The sequence below is a fragment of the Onychostruthus taczanowskii genome, unplaced genomic scaffold, assembly GCF_017590055.1.
Source record: "Onychostruthus taczanowskii isolate IOZ18803 unplaced genomic scaffold, ASM1759005v1 scaffold54, whole genome shotgun sequence".
NCBI lineage: Eukaryota > Metazoa > Chordata > Aves > Passeriformes > Passeridae > Onychostruthus > Onychostruthus taczanowskii.
Genome location: NW_024503013.1, coordinates 4,479,658 through 4,500,420, shown reverse-complemented (window position 1 = coordinate 4,500,420; position 20,763 = coordinate 4,479,658). Strand labels below are relative to the sequence as shown.

General features: G+C 38.6%; 1 protein-coding gene across 4 annotated transcripts in view; it reads right to left on the bottom strand.

The window, feature by feature from the left end:
- Positions 1 to 7,908: 7,908 nt before the first annotated feature.
- Positions 7,909 to 20,763, bottom strand: part of YAP1 (Yes1 associated transcriptional regulator) — an 84,894-nt gene continuing 72,039 nt past the window's right edge. For 3 of the 4 annotated variants that reach the window (XM_041417046.1, XM_041417045.1, XM_041417047.1), the window contains 3 exons: positions 17,301 to 17,431; positions 13,214 to 13,326; positions 7,910 to 12,743 (listed from right to left, as the gene is read on the bottom strand). In XM_041417046.1, the coding sequence (XP_041272980.1) occupies positions 12,505 to 12,743; positions 13,214 to 13,326; positions 17,301 to 17,431 (483 nt within the window). In that variant the 3' untranslated portion in view covers positions 7,910 to 12,504. Of the gene's footprint in view, positions 12,744 to 13,213; positions 13,327 to 17,300; positions 17,432 to 20,763 lie in introns of all 4 variants that reach the window. The other variant, XM_041417044.1, reaches the window with a different exon arrangement.

Below are 20,763 nucleotides of genomic sequence, written 5' to 3'. Positions count from 1 at the left end.
TCGCTGTACATTTAGGTCACTGAAGTACATCTCCAGGGAGGGGCTGTCTCCTGAAAGCTTCAAGATACATTGCTTCCTGTCTCCCTAATCAGCTGTGCAATAGGGTAAATTTAGAAACAAAAGGCAGCACAGCAGTGCTGGCAAATGGGTTTCATGCACATTAAAACCTGTTCTGGAGAAGTCAGAACAGGTTGTGCATGTCTTCAACTCAGGCTCTGAGCAAAATAATAAATGACTTGCATACATTTAGCACCTTTCATCCTGAGAGAGCCTGCAGTATTTTACATAATAGGAGTTATCACCTACCCACCCATGAGCAGGCACCTGTGGAAGGCAGGGCACGCTGCACAGGCCAGATGGGGCACCAGTGTGGTAGAAGCAAGTGAAGATGATCATCTCTATTCAGGCACACAGGAGGAATTTAGGTGGGCACATGAAATAGCCAGGTTGGAATTTAGCCAGGAAAACAGTGTATGAAACAGTGCTTGCTTGGCAGTAAGTACAGTGAATTATTTAATGACCCTGAGCCAAACACAGCATTTCATCTTAACTTACTGAAATTGTTCCCAAACATGTTTATATTCCACAAAGTTCTCTTTCAAGTCTTCTGAAGCTTATTTATTCAAGGGTAGAAGTGCGAACAGCAGAAAGTCAGCTATGAGGAAGACCTTCCTCAGTAGAGAAAAAAAGAAAAAAAATGCTGTAGAGAGAAAGTTTTGAGGTGAAGGGGGTGGTAAATATGCCACTCCCTTAAGGGAAATACATACCAGTAAACAAATGATGTGTAAGTCTGCAGGCCATCATTTTTACCACACTGCTCTACACCAGAGAACGTGCAAAAAAGACTGTTCCATTAGAAAGGACCACACACTTCTTTGGCTGGATTTTTTCCCCTCTTACCCAGTTTGATGCTTTTGTTTTTGCCAAGACTGGTATCTGGGCTTAGCTTCAAGCTCATCAGTACTTTTCCCCTAGAGTTTCAGCCAAAAATACATCTTTTCCACAAAGGCTGGATGATTTTCAGGATGATTTTACTTCTCTGCAGGAGGTTTTTCTCCTACTAAGTGGGAGCTGTGCTCAATCTATTGTATCTTGGCCACACTCGAACTCGTCTTGCTGGTTTAATTCACAGACAAATTGTACACATGCAGTACATTTAGTTAGAAGACAGATAGCAATAAAGCACCCTTACCACAGTGGAAATATTTTGTCCAGTTTATTAAAGCATTTGACCTTAGTTAAAGCATGCAAATATTTTCAGTAGAAGAAAAGAGAAGGTACCAAATGATATCTTAAGCAGAGAAATAGTCAAAGCTGGACAAATGGAAAGTTTTAGCAACTTATTTAGCAAATAAGTTCTTCTTTATTTAATTTTTTGCATTTTTATGCTATCAGTATGATTGCAGGAGTGACAGGGGTTACCAACTGATGTAAGGAAAGGGTCCAGTGATCTGGAAGTCTAGGAACCTGCATTTTCTAACCTAGTCCTTGAGCTGCAGCAGTGGCCCCAGTTCTTTGACTTGGTGTTCAGGAGTGGACCTCAGAGGTCAGCTCGATCTTTCAGCCACCCCGAGGCCAGGTCAGCTCCATCCCGTTTCTGAGAGATGCTCATCAAACCTGTCCTTTGAATGCTGCCACAATAGAGCTACTACAGCATCCTCAGGCACCAGAAGAGTAAAAGAAGGTTTTCCTAACCTAAAGTTTACTTTACTCCAATGTAAATTCTCACCCTTTACTCCATGGATAATAGATTCATAGTAGTACTTGCCTTTTACTTGAAGTTCATCTTTCCCCATTTAGCCAGCTTTTCTGTAGAAAAACAGCCAGTTACTTTAATCTCTCACATTTTCCTCATGGTCAGTGCTTACCTCTGGACCATGATCAGTGCCTGTCTTTCATCAAGTGCTGTACCCAAAAGTCTGACCAGCACTCCAACTGCTCACTGATACGAACCAGTGCAGGATTCCCTTGTGCCTGTTCTGTTTGCATTTGTGCATCCCATGAGAGCATATACATTTATTTGTCAGTTAAATAACAGATAAATCAATTTTGTGTTGATCTCCTGAGCCACAAAAGCAATTTTATCTATTGAGCTAATAGGACCTAATTTAAGATTCCTGTAGCTGACTACTTAGTACACATGTGCATATCTGTCTCAGTTGGTTTGTCTCCATTTTTTTCTCAAAACACTTCATTGACTGATCTCATCTTCTGACACACTCAAAGCCCTTTTGAATTTTGTGTATTTCTAAATACAGTTCACAAATATATGCAAAGTATTAGTTCATATAAATGCACAAAATGTAAACATCTCATCTGAGACTGGAGTATTTGGATAACATAGAAAGGATATAATCCATTTTTACAGATGACACAATGAGAAAAAAAAAAAAAGAAAAACAAAATAAAAGCCTAACATAATAGCCACTGGAGTCAGTTCTAGAAGCAGTCAGAGTACTGTCTGACTATTATGGGATATAAAAATCTCCTGTTTGTTTCAGTAGCAGGCTAGGTCCAGTACAAGCACAGCATGGAGTCCAAAGGGCTGATTTAAGATCTATGATTCATAATCATAGAATCATTATGGCTGGAAAAGACCTCCAAGTCCAGCCTTTGAGTGAGCACCTCCTTGTCAGCTAGACATGGCATTTCTGGTACAGCTCCATGGATGGTGCCTCCACTGCTTCCCTGGGTGCTGAGGGGGCTCTCCATCCCCTCATCCAGGTCATTGATAAAGGTATTAAATGGGTCTGGCTCCAGTACTGAGCCCAGGGGAATCCCACTTGTGACTGGCCCCCAGCTGGATGTAACTCCAGTCACCAGCCCCCTCTAGGCTTGGTCTTCAGCACCCAACAAGCAGTGCACCTGTCTGAGCCATGAGCAGCCAGCTTCTCCAGGAGAATGCTGTGGGAAATGGTTCAAAGGCTTTACTGAAGTCCAGGCACAAAATATCCACAGCCTTTCCTGCATCCACAGCCTTTCCCTCATCCACAGGCAGGTCAGGTCACCTGGTCATAAAAGGAGATGAGGTTGATCAAGCAAGACCTGCCTTTCCTAATCCCATGCCTTCCAGACTTCTGGCCTTTGAGTCTGCTTCAAATGCCTGGACAACTACTAGGCATTTTATATTCCAGTGCTGCTGCTCTAACAAAAACATACCTAGCAACAAAGTCAGAGAACAGAAGTAGCTACACTCAACTGCAGAGTAAATTCATGTTAATACATTTTAAAACAGTCTAGGCCCACCCATGGAGGCATCTTAAATCTTTAAAACCAAAACAAACCCCAGCAACTGTCATGGGATCTACGGGATAGGGAAGTAATAATAAAATCTTAATCTCTATTTAAAGAGAATAGCTCAAGCAAGTAGCACAGTATGCGCTGTGTATCAGTGGAACATGGCACTCCATTGTACTAGGCACACATTAGGGGTTAATCCTTGCTGTGAGTAAACTCTTTGCTCTATAAGGTACCAGTTTGTGTCTCAATAGCCACACACACACCTCTCTTTGTGACTGTGCAGTGACAGAATGCACACACACTAAGGTGCAAAGCATGGATTATGCATTAAATGTGATGGTAAACATCAGTGCAGACAAATCTGACCTGCAGCCAACCTCCCTTCTGTCCCAGCTTAAAAGCAAAACATGCTCTCTCTCAGGGAGCAGAGACTGGCAATCCTACTTCTCGTACCCCAGCTCTTTGGTTTGGGGTTGTGTGCAAGGTACCTTCAAATCCGCAAAAGCTGACTACTCCAGACTGGTTCTTGAGAGGTAGCACAATGGAGTAACATGTGTGTTTATATTCTCTCATTATTCATTCTGGTTTTCTGATTGAAATGATTCTATGTCACATCTAAAACCCTAAATATTTAAAAATAAGCAACAACCATGCAGACTTTGTAACTGGAATAACACTTTTACCTTTTTTTTTTTTTCCTTGTGAAGCCTAGAACAAATATAATGCTCATGAGAAACTGAGTTGTCTTTAGGCAGGAAATTAGTGCTTATATATAGAAAATCTACATATAGAGACACACAAATGCATGCAACAGTACTCTATCCCTGTATATACATATAATGATGAAGACTCCCCCCCAAAACCCCCCCCCCCCCCCCCCCATCCATGATCATTCAATGTACTTCCACACCTAAAGGGTCACTCTGGCTTCCCAGAAGCAGCTCAACGAGAAAGCTCAATCTAAAAAATAACTAAAACCTTAGTTATTAAAAACTTAGGCACAGAAGTTTTCAGGGAAGGAAGAACTGGTGCACATTAATGTGTCAGTAGTAACTGTGCACTCTTTTCTACGAAACAGAAAGGAACTGAAGCTAGCTGGTGATCGGCACACGAGGGCTAACTGAGTCAGTTCACCCTTCCTACTGAGTGTTCACATGCCAGTGAAAACCATCATTTGGTATGCATGAATATATGACCTTCCTGTAATGTGTTTGTGTGTTTAAACTTGTAGGATCAGATGCATACCTTATTGCAAAGATTATATTCATATGTGGTGATGTCACTCTGTAGAAGCCCCAGATTAGCACAGCTTGAGAATGAATTAAGAGGAAGCACTTAATGCTTAACCCTCAAAGCATTTTGCAAACATTAACCTTTCAGTGCTCCCAGGACACAAGTAAAACCATGCACACAGCTTTCCTGGGAAATGTTAAAATGCCTTACTCAAAGGCTCAGCAGGAAGTCAGATGTGCCATTACAAGGTGGGAACTGTCTTTATCCAGGACAATGTGTACCCAGGTAGATTGTACCTGACTACATTTCAAAAAATATCTTTATCTTGTTTCAGATGTCACCAGTGCAATCACGTCAATAATGTGGTCATCTGTTAGATGTTAGTGACATTGAAAATAAAATGCAAGCGAATGTGAGGTGCCAAGACCACCAGATGTCTTCAAAGTGAGACATTTCCAAAAGGAGCTAAGAAACACAGTCCTCATGCTGCAGCAGTACACGTCTGCTTCCTTCCTATTTTCATGAACCTCACCATGACTTTCTTTTCAAGGTGATGATAAAATCCACATATTGCAATAGCAAGGTTCACCAGCAGAGATGACAGTTGTGAGGCACCTGAGCCTTATGGAAGTCATGGATCTTCATGTAAAACCAGCTTGTTTTCCAAACCATGGCTAGTATATGGATGAGAGGAACTTGGATGCAGATACTACTGTTTGGGTGACAGATTTTCTAGCTTTCTTGCCATTGAGCTGCAAAGAGAAATTTCTATTTCTCAGTGATTTATTGGTGCTTATAACATTCATATTAATTAGAAAAATATATATCCACAGAAAGATTACCAGATCCTGAAAGGCTGCTCACAGGAAGAAAGACCTTTAAAAGAAGAGTCATGTTTTAAGTGAAATACAAACATTTGAAAAATAAAGGAAGGCACAGTTTTACACACTGGCAAGTACAAATCTAAACCCCAGTGCTTTAGAGCAGTTGCTTGAATCACCTGTGGGCAGGGATGAAGGGGGTAGCAGGTACAGGCTGCATTGATAGGGGGGCTTTAATCAGCCCAGCAGTTGCCACCTTCTGTAGCACTGACATCTTCTCAACCACAGTTTGAACCTCACCTGCATGGCAAGAGCCAGGCTGCCCCACAGGCTTTGCTTCTGCCAGCAACTTCTTGGACTACACAGCCACTGGTAACCGCTTTCAGGCTGAACCCCACTGGCCGAACCAGATGGTACCTCACAGTTACTGCCATTTGCTGTGAGGTATCACCACCTAAGTCACACCATTTCTTAGCACTGTGGATTTGGGATTTTGTCATGCACAAATACAACCAGTTACCTCGTTTTGACTGTAGACTTTGACAGTCCAGGATTGCAGCTGAACCTCTCAGAGGCCTCTGGGTCACACTTCAACAGTGGATGATGAGTATGAAAGGGTTACATCACTGGGCAAAGCCTAAAAATGGCCCCTTGTCAGTCAAGAGAGCTGAGACAATTGTATTGCAATGAAACTATAAGAGAAAGACTGAATTACTCTCTCAGCTTAAAAAATTGTTATCATGGCTAACGTCAGGTTAAGTGCTGGGTAGAAGTAGTCCAACAGGAGGACTGTTGTACCTGCTCCTGCTAGGACAGCTGGCTGCAGAAATCAAAGCAATGACAGAAATCCACCATGGTTCAAAAAAAATCACACTTGCCCATAACCATCCTGTACGAGAAGTTGGGCAGCATCATGTTTGGAGTCAGACTGTAATTCTGTGTTATTACAGACTTCAAACACGATGGCAGCTGGATTTCAGAATGGAGAAACTCTGTTCTCCTCTGGGGACAAACAGCACTTAGTATTACAGTCCAGTCATTACGTGTTAAGAAAGCAAAACCACAGATGGTAAATACAATAAATAATTTAAAACACACTAGAGCAGCTCAGAATCGACATATATGAGAGGAGGAGAAAGAGCATTTCAGGTGAGATTGAATGTAGCATTTATATGGAGCTCTAGTTTGTTGTTGCAGGTCATTGTTGTTGCAGGGCTGCTCCTGACCCTTCCCCTTAAAAAACAAACCAAAACAAAACAACCCCCTCCCCCACAGTCACACTCGCTAATAGCCAGGAAAATCCCATACAACTACTTTACCTCTCATATTCTAAGCCAAGCCTATTTAATATAGAAAATTCTATCATGAGAGTGACCAACTGCATTCCCACATAGAGAAAATAAAATCAGTGTGTGACAGCCTAGATCTACAGCATTCACTGTTACAGCCTCTGCATTACAGACAGAGGAGTATGTCCGGAAAAGTAAAAAACATGAGTTTTCCACAAAATCCATTAGGCAGCCTTGTCAGATGTGTCAGTATTTTTATGTTTCTTATTCAACATGCTCCCTCATTGCCTAGAGAGGAACACATTGGCTGTTTTATTTAAGAGGCATTCAGTACTGGACATGGTAGTTGGTACAAAGCTCTACCCTCTGTTCTAAAGACAACTTGATTCTCCAGTTAAGAGTTGGATTCATCATTTCATGTCAACCAAGATCTCTCATCCTGTACCGACATCTTCCTATAATGATGACACCCAAGTTTAGAGGGTGCAGATAACCCCTGTTAGCATTAAGAAGTGGTGACAACAAAGGTCAAGAAGCACACCTTTACTCTTCAGAAGGAACATATAAACTCTGGATGCTGGTACTATAAAAAAAGCAGTGGCCCTGGTTTATCTCTGAATGAACCTCCAAAATAGGAGGTGTTATACAGATCATAGATTGATCTCAAATAATTATTCTGTTGATGATCCAATATGAAAAAAGTTTTCTTTGGCTGATAACTGGCACTAGCTTCCTTGGGAGCATATTATTTCTGGCTTACTGAAATGAATACTTTTTATTTTTAACTAAGTGTTGAAAATATTTCAAAGAGAATTGCAAAGTGAGCCTGTAATACCTGGACCAAATATCCTGTTTTGCAGTAATACAGTCTATTTAGTGCTGCCTCAGAAGGTCACTCATACTTCAACTACTGCAATATGTCACCACCTTATAAATGAGAGTGATACCAACAAACAAAATTGGTACCTTATCATTCCCTGGCACAGGCCGCCTACTCCCAGGTGGAAGGTGTGATGTTGCATTTAAATTTAAAGGATCTGAGTGACTAAAGCTGGCTATGAACTCAGAAGTACAAGACAGACTGATAAATCCATCAAGGGCTGTACCTTTAACCAAGAAAACGCACAAATTTGCTGAATTTCACAGGGTTGAGGCATTTGGTACTGAACAGTAACAACTCTGGAACTGCTAAAATGCAAACAGTGTATGACTTTGGCCTTTCCAAATTGCACTACATTAAAAAAAAAAAAACAAAAACATCTTTCACACTGTTATACAGAAAGTCAAAATTAATGAAACTTGTCAAGACATTTTAAACTAGAATCTTCAGGCACTTTCAAGGTATGTCATTACATATTTCACAATTCATAAGTCAAAACTTGGAAATGAAAATAGTGTGTCTTTATTGATAGTCTGCCACAAATTAATGCATAAACTTAAGAGTTAGCCAAAAATGTATCTGCCATCCGAACATGGCAAGCATTATCTGCAAAAAGTGGATGCTTTCTTCTAGTAGATACCCAGATTTTCTTTTACCAGGTCTCACTATAGTGCCATTTGCAATTAAAGTATTGTTTTACACAAGCTGCATGATGCTCACCAGAGTCACTGTCTCTTCATTCCTGCAAGCACACAGACATGTACACTTTAATGTTAAGCCTTTACTGAAGCCAGTGGAACTCATTTGTCTCTCAGGTGAGCTTGCACACCGTATTTGCAGAACTGGAGTTTACAACTACAAAAGCAATGACAAGGGGGACAAGAACAGACGCACTACAATAGGCATTCCAACAATTCAATGCATCTATCTTACTGAAGGAAATCATATCTTTACATACTATTGAATGTTAAAAAAGAACAAAGATGTTTAAGCACAAAGTATATATTTATACCAAATAAAACAAATGAAAAAGTATTACATAAAGAAAAATAATGTAACAGAATGTACTTAAGTACCTAGCTTACAGTCATGCTCATATCTAAAAATAACATTGTTAAGTAATATATATAATTTTGGACATAATTCTCTAACATACAACATGATTCTGTGATTCTAAATGTGGAGAGTACTTTTTCCATGATACAGAACACAAATTATTTTATACAAGCACACCTGCTAATTTGTATAAAAAACATGCTTGTAAGTGAAAAGGTCACTGTAGTACTAATTTACCATGTAGTGTTAATCTTGTTGAAATTGTCTCTTCTCCTTTTGCATTGGTGAGCGCCAACACTGAATGGTACAATATTTGATCCATATGGTTCACTGACACTGCAACATGTTCCCAAGCAGTAGCCCTACCCGGGTGTTAACAGTACAGCTCTGTACAGCCCCATCTGTCTGCATATAGTGTATTTAAAACTAACAGCTATTACAATTATTACAATGATTTCTGTTTCAATATATACATCAGTATAAAATACTACCCAAAACACTTCTGCATTTCAAACAATTTTAACCACTTCATCAAACAATGCATTTGAAGAATTAAAAAAAAAATCCAAATTAATATTGATTGCCAACAGTACAGCATCTCTATGGTATGTTTCCTAGTAAGTGAGAGAACGGAAATGTCGTAATTAAAATAAGTTTCACAAAACATAATTAATGTTAGAGCTGTTCAAGGATTCCCAGTTTGTCAGTATCTACCCTAAGCCATGCTACCCAAATACAGTATAAGCCATTTAGTGTTTCTACAATGAGAATAAAACATTCAAATATTAAAGCTGTGACAAACACACAAAAGCAAGGAAAGAGAATTTGTTCTGTACTCATTTCTGTTGTAGCGAGGTACAGCACTGTCAGGAGTTTGCATTCAGTGCATCACATCTGGTTGTGTGCATGGACTGGGGACTAAGATGCTGCAGAGCAGTGCTGCAGAGAGGGACCTGGGGGTCCTGGTCTGTGACAAGTGAACGTGAGCCAGCAGTGCCCTGGCAGCCAGGAGGGCCAACCCTGTCCTGGGGGCATCAGGCACAGCATGGCCAGCCAGGCAAGGGAGGGGATTGTCCTGCTCTGCTCTGCTCTGGGGCAGCCTCACCTCCAGTGCTGGGGTGCCACAATATGAGAAGGATATTCAACCACTGGAGAGTGTCCAAAGGAGGGCAATGAAGGTGGTGAAGGGCCTTGAGGGGAAGCCACTCCTCATGGCTGAGGTCACTTGGTCTGTTCACCTTGGAGGAGACATTGCAGTCTACAACTTCCTCATGAGAGGAAGAGGAGGGACAGGTAAGATCTCTTCACTTTTAAGACCAGTGACAGGACCCAAGGGAATGGCCTGAAGCTGAGTTGGGGGAGGTTTAGGCTGGGTATCAGGAAAAGTTTCTTCACCCAGGGGTGTTTCGGCACTGGAACAGGTTCCCCAGGGAGCTCACAGCACCAGCCTACAGAGTTCAAGTGTTTGGACAATATTCTCAGGGACATGGTGTGAAGCTTGGGGTTTTCTGTGCAGGGCCAGGAGTTGGAATTGATGATCCTGATGGGTCCCTTCCAACTCAAGTTTATTCTGTGATTCTCTATGTGCTATGATACCTGGATACAACTGTGGAAGACAGCTGAAATAGAATCTACTCTGAATTTCCTTGCTGTTGTGGTTTTATGTCAGATTGTTCAAGTTAGGAAAACTTAGTGTCTTTTTCTTTTCCTGAAGGGAGGGAAAGAGAGGAATTCATAATGAAATTACAAAAATGCTACTAAAATCCCTATCTTGGACACAATAACACTGCTTTAGGAGCTACTGTGTCATTGCACGATATAAGTGGCCTATTAACTGCTGAATTATTGGTGTAGCAGAATATATATAATTGTGAATATGTTTTAAAAATTATTATTTTAAAATTTGCCTGTATCCCAGAACAAGCCATAAAATTTAGTGTTTTTCAAACACTAAAATATTTATGTAAAGTAGTAAATGTACATTTATAGTGGCAAATTTCAAATCTCTGCCTCTGCTGCTTCAGTTTTTAAAACAGGATTTGGTTAAGAGTTTTCATTCTTTACATCATCCTAAACCAGAATTATTTCTGAAGCATAAAAGAAATCCAAATGGTAATAGTAATATGATGGGGTTTTTTTTGTTGTTTTGCTAATTTGTTCCTAGCTTAAAAAATAATCAGTGTCTTGAAAAAAATGCAAAACAGTAAACCCCAAAAAATCTCTCCTCAGGAGAAGTCCCTGCTAACTGAGAGTTTTTTTTCAAAACTAAGTTTCATACTTATGGTATCTTTACAGTCATGTTATACACCCTTGGAAATAAAGGCTCACTGTTGAAAATGGTGACAGGCCCTTAATTATAGAGGTGTTAACTGGTGACACTATTTTTCATCAGAAAAAAAACCCAAAAGCCCCACAAAAATTCATAGCTTATATTGAAAGTTTGATTCACGCTCATTTTGTTCATTTAAAAATACTCTTTGGAAACTTTTGTCAACTCCTGCAGACAACTTAGTGATACATCTTTTCCTGTTAAAATAAAAATGATTCATATTCACCTCTACCCCATGCTAAGCTCTACTACTAATATACACTTCATTACCTGCTCATGTCACCATCTAACACATAACTTTACATTCTTCTACATATAGTGTCCAGGGCTTATTTTTCACCAAACAGAACTTGGTAACTATTACACTTAAAAGTTTTTATTGAGAAGTTTTTTGGTGTTCTAGCCTTTTCATTGCAACATACAGTGATACTAATAATTCAGAATTTTTGTGTGTGTTGACTTAAGAGAAACTTTTCATAAATTTTTTTCCCATTAAGGATTTTAAAATCTGTACTCACTTAGAGATCAAAACTGAAAACCAGAAGGGAGATTAGATGTAATTTTAAAATGGTTCTGCTACTTTAAGATGCATTTAAAATTTGTACACATGACAAAGGACTCTTTTACATTGCTGTAATCAGATTCTAATTCAAAGTCTCGCAAATACACATGAAAAATAAGCCACTGGTCATGAAATCTAATGATTACATTCAAAGCTAGCCTTTAAAAAAATAAAAAAGTTAGAGGCAAAACATACTGGTTTATGTACTCACTAGCTTATCAGGCTACAATAGGCATGGTTTAAGTATAAAAAAAAGCAGACAATTTAGATTTAAATAAGACTGTGTGAAATCAGAAAAAAACCCCTTAGATTTCACTATTAAAAAAAACCCCAGAACATCTATAATTACTTCCCATCCTACAGCTACAGTTAAACCAACTAACAAAAATAATCAAAGTAATTTTGAAAAATGGAAGTTAGGCTAGAGTATGTGGCAACAATCAAAGTTCATATATGTTTCTATGTAAAATGACTCATGATTTACTATAACATAAAACACAGACAAGAGCACTTTGTGGCTAATGCAAGAGCTACTAGTAGAAACACTTAATGCCAAACAGTCTTCAGCCCTCCTCTACGTCGTATCTCCAAATCAGTATTGACTTCTTTTGACCAGATACGTCATTTTTGGCTTGTCACCCCAGTATGTCATGTTTTACCACTTGCCACAGGCAGCAGGAGACAACTAGCTGAGCAAACTACAAGCAGTGACATGCAGAAATTAACTCTCAAATCTGAGTACTTAGATAAAATGATACGCAAGCGCACACTAGGACAAAAGGAATTGCATTCGTCAACCAAAATAGGCTCATCATCCCTCCCCACCCCCCTCCAACAGTAGTTGCAACAGCAATAGAAAAAGATCAAGAAGATGTCTGTTCTTCAGAGTCAACTGTGAAAAAAAGTCAGCAATATATAACAGCAGCGATGGACAAGGAAGAGCAAACCCAAACAAACTTGTTGAGTATTTGTTCATTTACTTTTTCTGAACACAAGCCAAAGTGCACCACACTGGCTTGTTCTGAACTTCAGATACAGATGTCCTAATCTCCTTAGATCCTTCACAGATTTAGAATTCAGTCTCCCTGAGGCCCCTATAACCAAGTAAGAAAACTCTCTTTATCTAGCTTGGTGGCTGCCAAGACAGATTCCATGTCATTAAGGATGTCAGAGCTCAAAGCCTCTTGCAGACTTGGCATCAGTTCTTCTCCTTCTATATTCATTCCATCTCCTTCCAGTGTCCCAAGGTCCACATTTGTCCCTGGAATGGCTTCAAGGTAGTCTGGGAAACGGTTCTGATGGGATGGTATGTTACTTTGGCTGATACTGTCACCTAATTATAACACAAAGATGGATATTAAGTATACTGGAAGTACCAAACCTACAATTTATCAGGGTAACTGGTTAATCATGTACCTCTTGCATCATACAAGCAGTGTGACTCATAGAAATCCATCACAAACCCCAAAGATAACTTGGCTGCATGCAGATGTATAAAGAACATGCCTTTGTTTCCAACTTTCACCTACGGACCCAAATCTCACAGATCTTTGATGCCATTTAGCATAATTTAATTTTTATACTTGAAGGAAAAAGACAATACTGAGTCAAATATAGTTTTGGAGTAGAATTAACAAATGTATTTTTTCATAAATCAAATGTTTCTATCAGAGAAATAGGGGAAATAAGAAAAGGTAGAAAATAATGCAAAAAGTGTCAGAGCTTTTCAGAATTGCCGTTTTCATTGCAAATGGATACAAGTGTATTTGGAAAACATGCATTAAAAATGTACACAAACCAGACCTGTATCCATCTCATCAACACTGTTCAGGAAGTCATCTGGGGTTCTGGGTACACTGTAACTGCTCATGCTAAGTCCACTATCTGTGCTTTCATCTCTGGAGTGATATGTTCCACTGCAACAGAAGATAAGGAGGAAAAAAAATGAGGGTAGAGCACAGAAAAAAATAAAATAGATGCTTGTTTTGTACTCATTTACAGGCTTTGAAAACATTGCAACCATGAGAAATCCCCTATTCTAATAAAAACCTGATGCATTTGTTTGCATGAGACACCTGTGTTTTATTTTATGCAGACCTTTTACAATTAAAACCATATTATTTAGATTTGATTTAACTTGATGAGAACATACATAAGCAGCTTTAAGAAACAGCCTACTTGTGTTGTGCATAATTTTAATCTTTTCACACCCACCCACAGCTAAAACCTTTCGAAGCATATCAGGTAATCCATAAGGATTATAAAAATAATAATAATTATGGTGCACCCTTTTATGCTTCCATGAGTATAAAAAAAATACTTCTAACTAATGTTCCCATGTTTAATCAGCCACTGAAGTGTATTTTTAGGTCACTGCTGTTATAAATAGTTGGAACTCCTTTAGCAATTCTTCAATTGCTTCCCACTGCTGCATTACTACTTGTTCAGTCACACATGTCAAGGCAAGAGAGCACCCAAATATAAATCAAACCCTGGTACAGAAGCCATCCTATAAACAAACCCTGCTCAGAATGATCTTGCTGACAGAACAGTTAACCAAACTGATGGCATGGGCCTCACATGCCTTCACTTTCTTACTGCCATCTTCTGCCAGTGCAGCAAGCAAGACCAAGAGAGCCACAGTGGAAAATGTGGGAAGGGGAGGGGAAGTAGGCCACTGTGTTGAGATTACATAGCATGGTTTTGGTAGCAGGGGTCTGCAGGGATCACTGTGTGACATAGCAGGAGGAGCTGATCCCATGTCAGCCAGCTGCTTCCAGCTGTCTCCAAAGTGGTCCAGCTGCTCAAGGCTGAGCCCTTCAGTGATATGGTGGTACCTCTGTCATAACGTATTTAAGGAGAGGGGAAAATGCTGAACAGCAGATGGGAGAGAGGAATGAGAATATGTGAGACGAACAGCCTGCAGACCCCAAGGCCAGTGCAGCAGGAGAGGCAGGAGGTGCTCCAGGCACCAGAGCAGATTCCCCTGCAGCCTGTAATGCATAGACCATGGTGAGGCAGCTGTGCCCCTGTAGCCTGTGGAGATGCCAGGGGGAGCACAGACCCTCCTGCAGCCTGTGGAGGATCCACGCCAGAGCAGGGGGGGTGCCTCAAGGAGGCTGTGACCCCATGGGAAGCCTGTGCTGGAGCAGGCTGACAGCACCTGTGGCCCCATGGTAAGAGGAGCCCATGCTGGAGCACCTTTGCTGGCAGCTGTGGCCTGCATGAGCAGTTGTTGAAGGCCACCATTACCTCCCTCCCACCTGCATCCTCTAATATTCAGTCTTCAGAAAATATTTTCAAAATCTGCATTTCTTCAGGTTATGTATTATTCTAAGATTCACTGACAATCCTTACTGATTTTCCATCTGGCATCCTGAATGAATATTAACGTGATTTACTGTTCAAATTATCATTTGAAGACAAACTAATCCTTCTCATGATGTACTTGTGAAGTATATAGTATATGCCTTTTTGTCAAGTATGAAGAACCAAAAAAATTATGAACAGCTATTCAACATCAGATGCCAGCAGAATGCCTTCAGCCAGGTATACAAATATATATATTTGATTACATGAGGACACCTCTGCCATATAAGAAAGGAACCTAACATTTCTTTGTAGATAAATCATAAATATTTCTCTTTTTTAGACTGATTTAAGAACAGAATCACCACACATTTAATACAATCTTAGTAATTAAATTTAAACAATTTAGAACTTCTGTGTACAAAAATCTGGTTTAGTTTATGGGACAAAATACTAAAAACAGAACTGAGACTATGCTGAACTTAAGCACTCCAGCGGAGAGGGCTTTTTGGCTGTTGCTCTCCCACTTGGAATGTCCAGCACTTCTCTTCAAATCACTCCTTAATACGCATTTCCTCTTTCTTCAACAAGGATTTGTTCATTTAGCAGTTACACCACCCAAAATTACTACACGCAACTAAACAGCATTACCCAAAATAGAGTGGATTCTTCTTCAAATAATCATTGTTAAAATATGTGTATACAAAAGAAGAAATACCAATTTAGGAGTTAAACAGAGAACTACCATCACTACCAATATAAATCTCACAGACAAAAAATATATAAACAAGTATGGCAAATCAAAAGGTGAAATAGTCTAATGAAGTCTCCACTGATGAATATCCCACTAAAAAAAAAAAAAAATCAAATATACCATAATGACAGTAAGTACTGAAGACAGGAGGGAGATTTGATTATGCATTTTAAACCACTACTAAGCATTATCTCAAATTGCTCCAATGTAGTGATTTTCTGAGATTTTTTAATGCTTCTATTATATAGGCAGCAACCTAAACTCTGAATATATAACTCTGTGGGCTAATTTAGTACTGTCTCACCAGGAACTTTATATACACCCTAAAAAGATTGAAAGGAGCATTTCTCGAAGTCTGAACTTTAACAAAAGGAGTATCAACAAGACCTTTAAGTCAAAATTATTGGACTGCTTTCTGAGATAGCAATGCATATTCACAGATGTCCTTTCTTAAAAATCCCTCTCCCACACCCATATGGCAGAATTAAGTGTGGTGCCACATATACACCAGCTTAGAAGGAGACAAATTTTCAGGCCAAAATGCAAATGAAGATAATCTGAACTCAAGTCAAATTTTCAATATTTTATATGGGGTAAGGGCTACATTAAAAAAAAAAAACCAAACATATATGCAACCAGGCAAGCAGTATCTTTTTGCACTTTGCAGTAAATATCAAACTGCCATAAAATTACAGAATGCAAATTTGCCCTTTCTAGCTTTTTCCTCTGTTTCTAGTTAATGGCAAAGATCCATCACTTCATCACTATTTTATGTGTGTAGACTCACAATGGATAAACCGCATCAATCCACTGCCGTGGCCATTTGAAACCTAAAGATGCATTTCCTTCAGGTAGGAAGAGAAGTTTTGAGGATGTGAGGACCTGTATGATGTATGATGGCAACAGCCTTCCAGCAGTTCAAGCCAGAATGTTACCATAGCACAGTGATACACCGTCACCTATCTACAGAGGTTTCCCATATGAGAGCAAGCCATGTTTAAATTGTCTTGTCTCCTTTATTTCATAGGACAAAGCCAGCACAGTCGAGGCTCACGCAAGAACACCCTACAGGATGAATTCCATGCAGGATAATCCCTCCAAAAAACATCAAGTTTTCTAATTATAATTGTCTGTGTAGGACATAAATCTTCCCAAAGGGATTACCCAAAATACAGATGTCACTTATCTCAAGCTGCAGCAGTGTCTCTAAAGTTGTAATGTTTGGTAGGAAGCATTTGCAAGCTGAAATTTGAGCAGTATTTCCAACAAAATAAACACTTCAAGTCAGAGGCATTTAGGAAAAAGTTTTATGAAAGACTAGTCTATATTGTAAGATTCTAAGTCTTGAACGAAAATACCCACTTCAAAATAATACAGCATTTAAAATGAAACATGCCAATATTTGTAGACCTAACATTAGCAGAGTAAAAATACTGCTAAATACCTGAAGTGTAAGGGAGGGGTGAATGGAGAAACCTTAAAATGAATCTCAAGCTGTAATCCTAAATGTGCCTCACAGTTCATTTGATCTCACAGCGAGCTATTCACAAATTCAGTCAGTAATTTGAAATGACTGTTAGTCAACAGATTATGCAGAGGCAAACTTGTTATGACTTTGAATAAAAACCTTCCTACAAGTCTGAACAGACTACTTCTTCCCACAGGAGACAGCTTTTAATCTTCAGCTTTTACTAGACTTGCCATTTAAGGAAAGATTCATTTACAGCTGTGGCTCTTGGCACAGACAGATGTTCAAAATAAACTATTACATGTACCAAACAGAATTTTAAATCAAATTTCTTTCCTCTAGTAGCTATTCCTACAAACCTGTTAAGAAAGGGATCAGAACTATTTGTAGTCATTGTTCTCAGTTCCTGAGACATTCCAGGAGATGACACGGGGTTTTGAGATCCACCGTCTTGTTCCATTGTTGGAAGCTGGCTACGGAGAGCCAATTCCTAGAACAGCAGGAGAGGGAGCAAGAGAGATCATGTCAGGCATTTGAATGCACTTTTTGGATACATAAACACATGACATTATTCATAATTGATGTTTTTACTGCTTCCAGTTACAAGAGTTAAATGAAATTAAACTCAAGTTTCTGAGGACAAAGCAAGAATCTGTACTGGCTTCAATGAAAATGCAAGTTCCAGCAGCCACGACCACCATTACAGAGACTGCACTGTAAATGTATTATGGATATAAATATCTCTATGCTTACCCAAATATTTTCTAGTTCACTTCAGTATCTTTCTGCTAAGTATATACTTAAACCAAAACAAGAATTGTTAATACTATCTGACCCCTAATATAACCTGTTTAGCTCTGCTAAATAGCATTTTATCCCCATTTCTTTTAAATTCTGATTTAGCTCCTGGCTTCCTTTGTACCTTTCTTGTTTCAGCCAGCAAACTTTCAAGTCTTTCCCTAAAAGTTTCCATTCATGCTCCCTGTTTGAGGCATGCATTTGAAATTTCTGACTGATCAAATCAGTGATTAGTTCCCTAAGTAAATTTCAAAGCTCTTCAGATTCTGAGTAATTTCTTAGTAAGGCCAAGACACTGCACTTCTGAAGTTACAAACCTAAATTACATATAGTTTTTTACACATCTGAATGTTCACCAGCTTGAATCAAACCATCCATTAAGCTTGTAATTACTAATTAATGAAAGTAAGTGTTAACATAAAATGCATTATATTAAGGGTGGATGGAAATACGCAACATTTGATGTAATTTCCAGTGACCCCTCTCCCCTTTTTAAACAAGTATTCCATGAGTTGCACATGTGAAAATACAGTCATTTTCTTCAAGCAGCTCTATTCAAACATCATCAATGTCCCACCAAGACTGAGCTTTGTTATTGCAGAGACTTATAAATCTATTGACTATCCTGTCACCATTACTGGTAGTACGTGACTACCAGGCTGTGCCTGGGAAGATAATCTCAGGCAAAACCAACGCTGTCAGTCTCAACAATACTTAATATTTCCCACTTGTAAAATGAGAGGTCTTCATCCATTTTCAATGATAAGTTTAAGGAATTCTATACTGTAGTCTTCTAGTATATAAAAGTAATTTTGCCCCAATTCTTTTTCCAAGTGAACAAATCTAAGGTTATTTTATTTTATTTCCAGAAGAAATTTATTTAAGCTTCCCTACTGACAGGTTTTCTTTTCTAATCTGCATATGCTTCACTCCCATTCCTGTGGATTACTATTCTATGTATTCCTTTAAGTTTTAGGTCTTGCACTAGAAAATTTTCTCACTACAGGTGATTAGATCTCTCCAGAAAGTGTACAAGCATACCACTGGCTTTTGTGTTCATCACACCCAATTACTGTTTCAAGTAAACCCAGCCCTCTGCTCATCACCACTAACAAACACTACTAATACCCCATCCCCTTTTTCAGATCACAGGACATTAAACATCTTTTTATAATTTCTAAAGGCTTATCCATATGATTTTCATTTGCTTATGTAATAAAACCAAATGTAAAACCTACATAATGACATCTTATGTCACAGCTAAGTTTGCAACCTTGTATCAGTCTCAAGCTACCTGATATACAGGTAGACTCATCCATTTGTAAAAAGAAAGAAAGAAGCCTTCTTTCCTGGAATTTCCCAAACACTGATCTGAAGGCAGAACATCTCAGACCAGCTATCCCAGAGATAGCTCAAGAACTTCTCACCCATGTGCTGTGTCCTTTTCCCCTTCCCTCTGGGTTTGATCTGTACTTTACATCTTTGTTTCCTTGGGCTGCTGTCCCTGATTTGGATGAAGAGGAGGAGCCAAAAGTGCCAGCAGACTGCAGAAGCAGCTTAATCACACAACAGTGCCACAAAGAGTAGTAACAAAGCAAAATATACATGGAGACAATTCTGTATATGAACTAGAGTGACATTTTATACCCTTTGTGTAGCCTTTCCAATTGGAACTGCCCCCTGATTCAACAGTTGTGAGAAAGATAAGAAATCCAGACGTCCCCTTTTCAAGAGCTACTGACACCAGGAAAGAAAAAAAAACACAACTTTTCTTCTGTTACTATAAGAAAAAAAGTCAATACAAAGGAATAAAAAATTCGGAAAAACAGGGAAGTTGCCTTTGTATTTTTCTAAATCCTCAGAGTGTAGGAGAGGTTGAAGTTTCATCAATAAATGAACTTAAACAGTATGGTAAAAATAAATGTAGCTCAAGACACTAGCCAGCTAAAACAAAAAATCTAATTTCTCTAAAGGCCCACTATAGAGATGCATTAAACCAGGAGAGAGAACTATATTTTGTCTATGCTTTGGCATGTACTACATAGTGAAACTAGTATTTTTAAAATTAGTACTACTTTTATCTTTGTTTTAACAACATTGCTAAAAAATGGAAAACTACAACTATTTTTAACTATTTATAAGTAGCATTACTGCTACTTTTACAGGAGTCAGAAGCACTTTCCCCTCAAAAGAATGTTATTACTCATGTAAGTAATAAATTTATGTCATTCTGGGAGTCTGAAAGAGAAAGGAATTACCAAAAAAGACAAGCTATTGAGAAACAAATACAGGACAATTTTTAATCATTTTGTAAGATAAGCAAAGTTTCCTAAAGGCCTAAAGAGTATGTTAAGACTATTTTTCCTAAAAGGCATAAAAAATTGAAGCTGAAGTTGTGTTTCTTGAAGAACAGTCTTTTCATTTCTCCTTCCTTATAAACCTGTTTTGCAATAAAAAAAAGTTGTAGGTTTTCTATACTAAAAAAAAATGTATGGGAGTGTCCAAGTCTCTCCCAGCTCCAAAACAGAGAAATGTGAACTTAAGGCTTTTAATTCATGCTTTAAAATATGTGCTTTATTTGAAGTATTTAAAGTCTGGAGGCAAAAATAAAACTATGACAAAATCCTGGCTTAGATTTCTATGAATTGATCTCATCCTATTTTTTAATTATGTCAAATTTGTTTTAAGTAGCTCTGGGAAAAGAAAAGCGTAGTATTCCTATTGGTAGCACAAAAGCTGAATTTTAGTTATTACGCAGAGACCAAAATGATCTGTCATTTCCTTAAATAATTTAAAAAATAAGGTCAGCACTGTGTAATTTATCTGGCTGACCTCATGCAATTTTTTTTTCATAATTCCAGACAGATTAAGTTTTACATTAAATTATAGGTCATTCACACCATGTTCAAATTAACTTTATAAAACTACCGTTTTAAGAGCATTTTTATCTTCACTGGCTTTTGAGGAAAGGCAGATGACTTGTACAACTCACTTATATTCTTACTGTATTAGACCGATGAGATG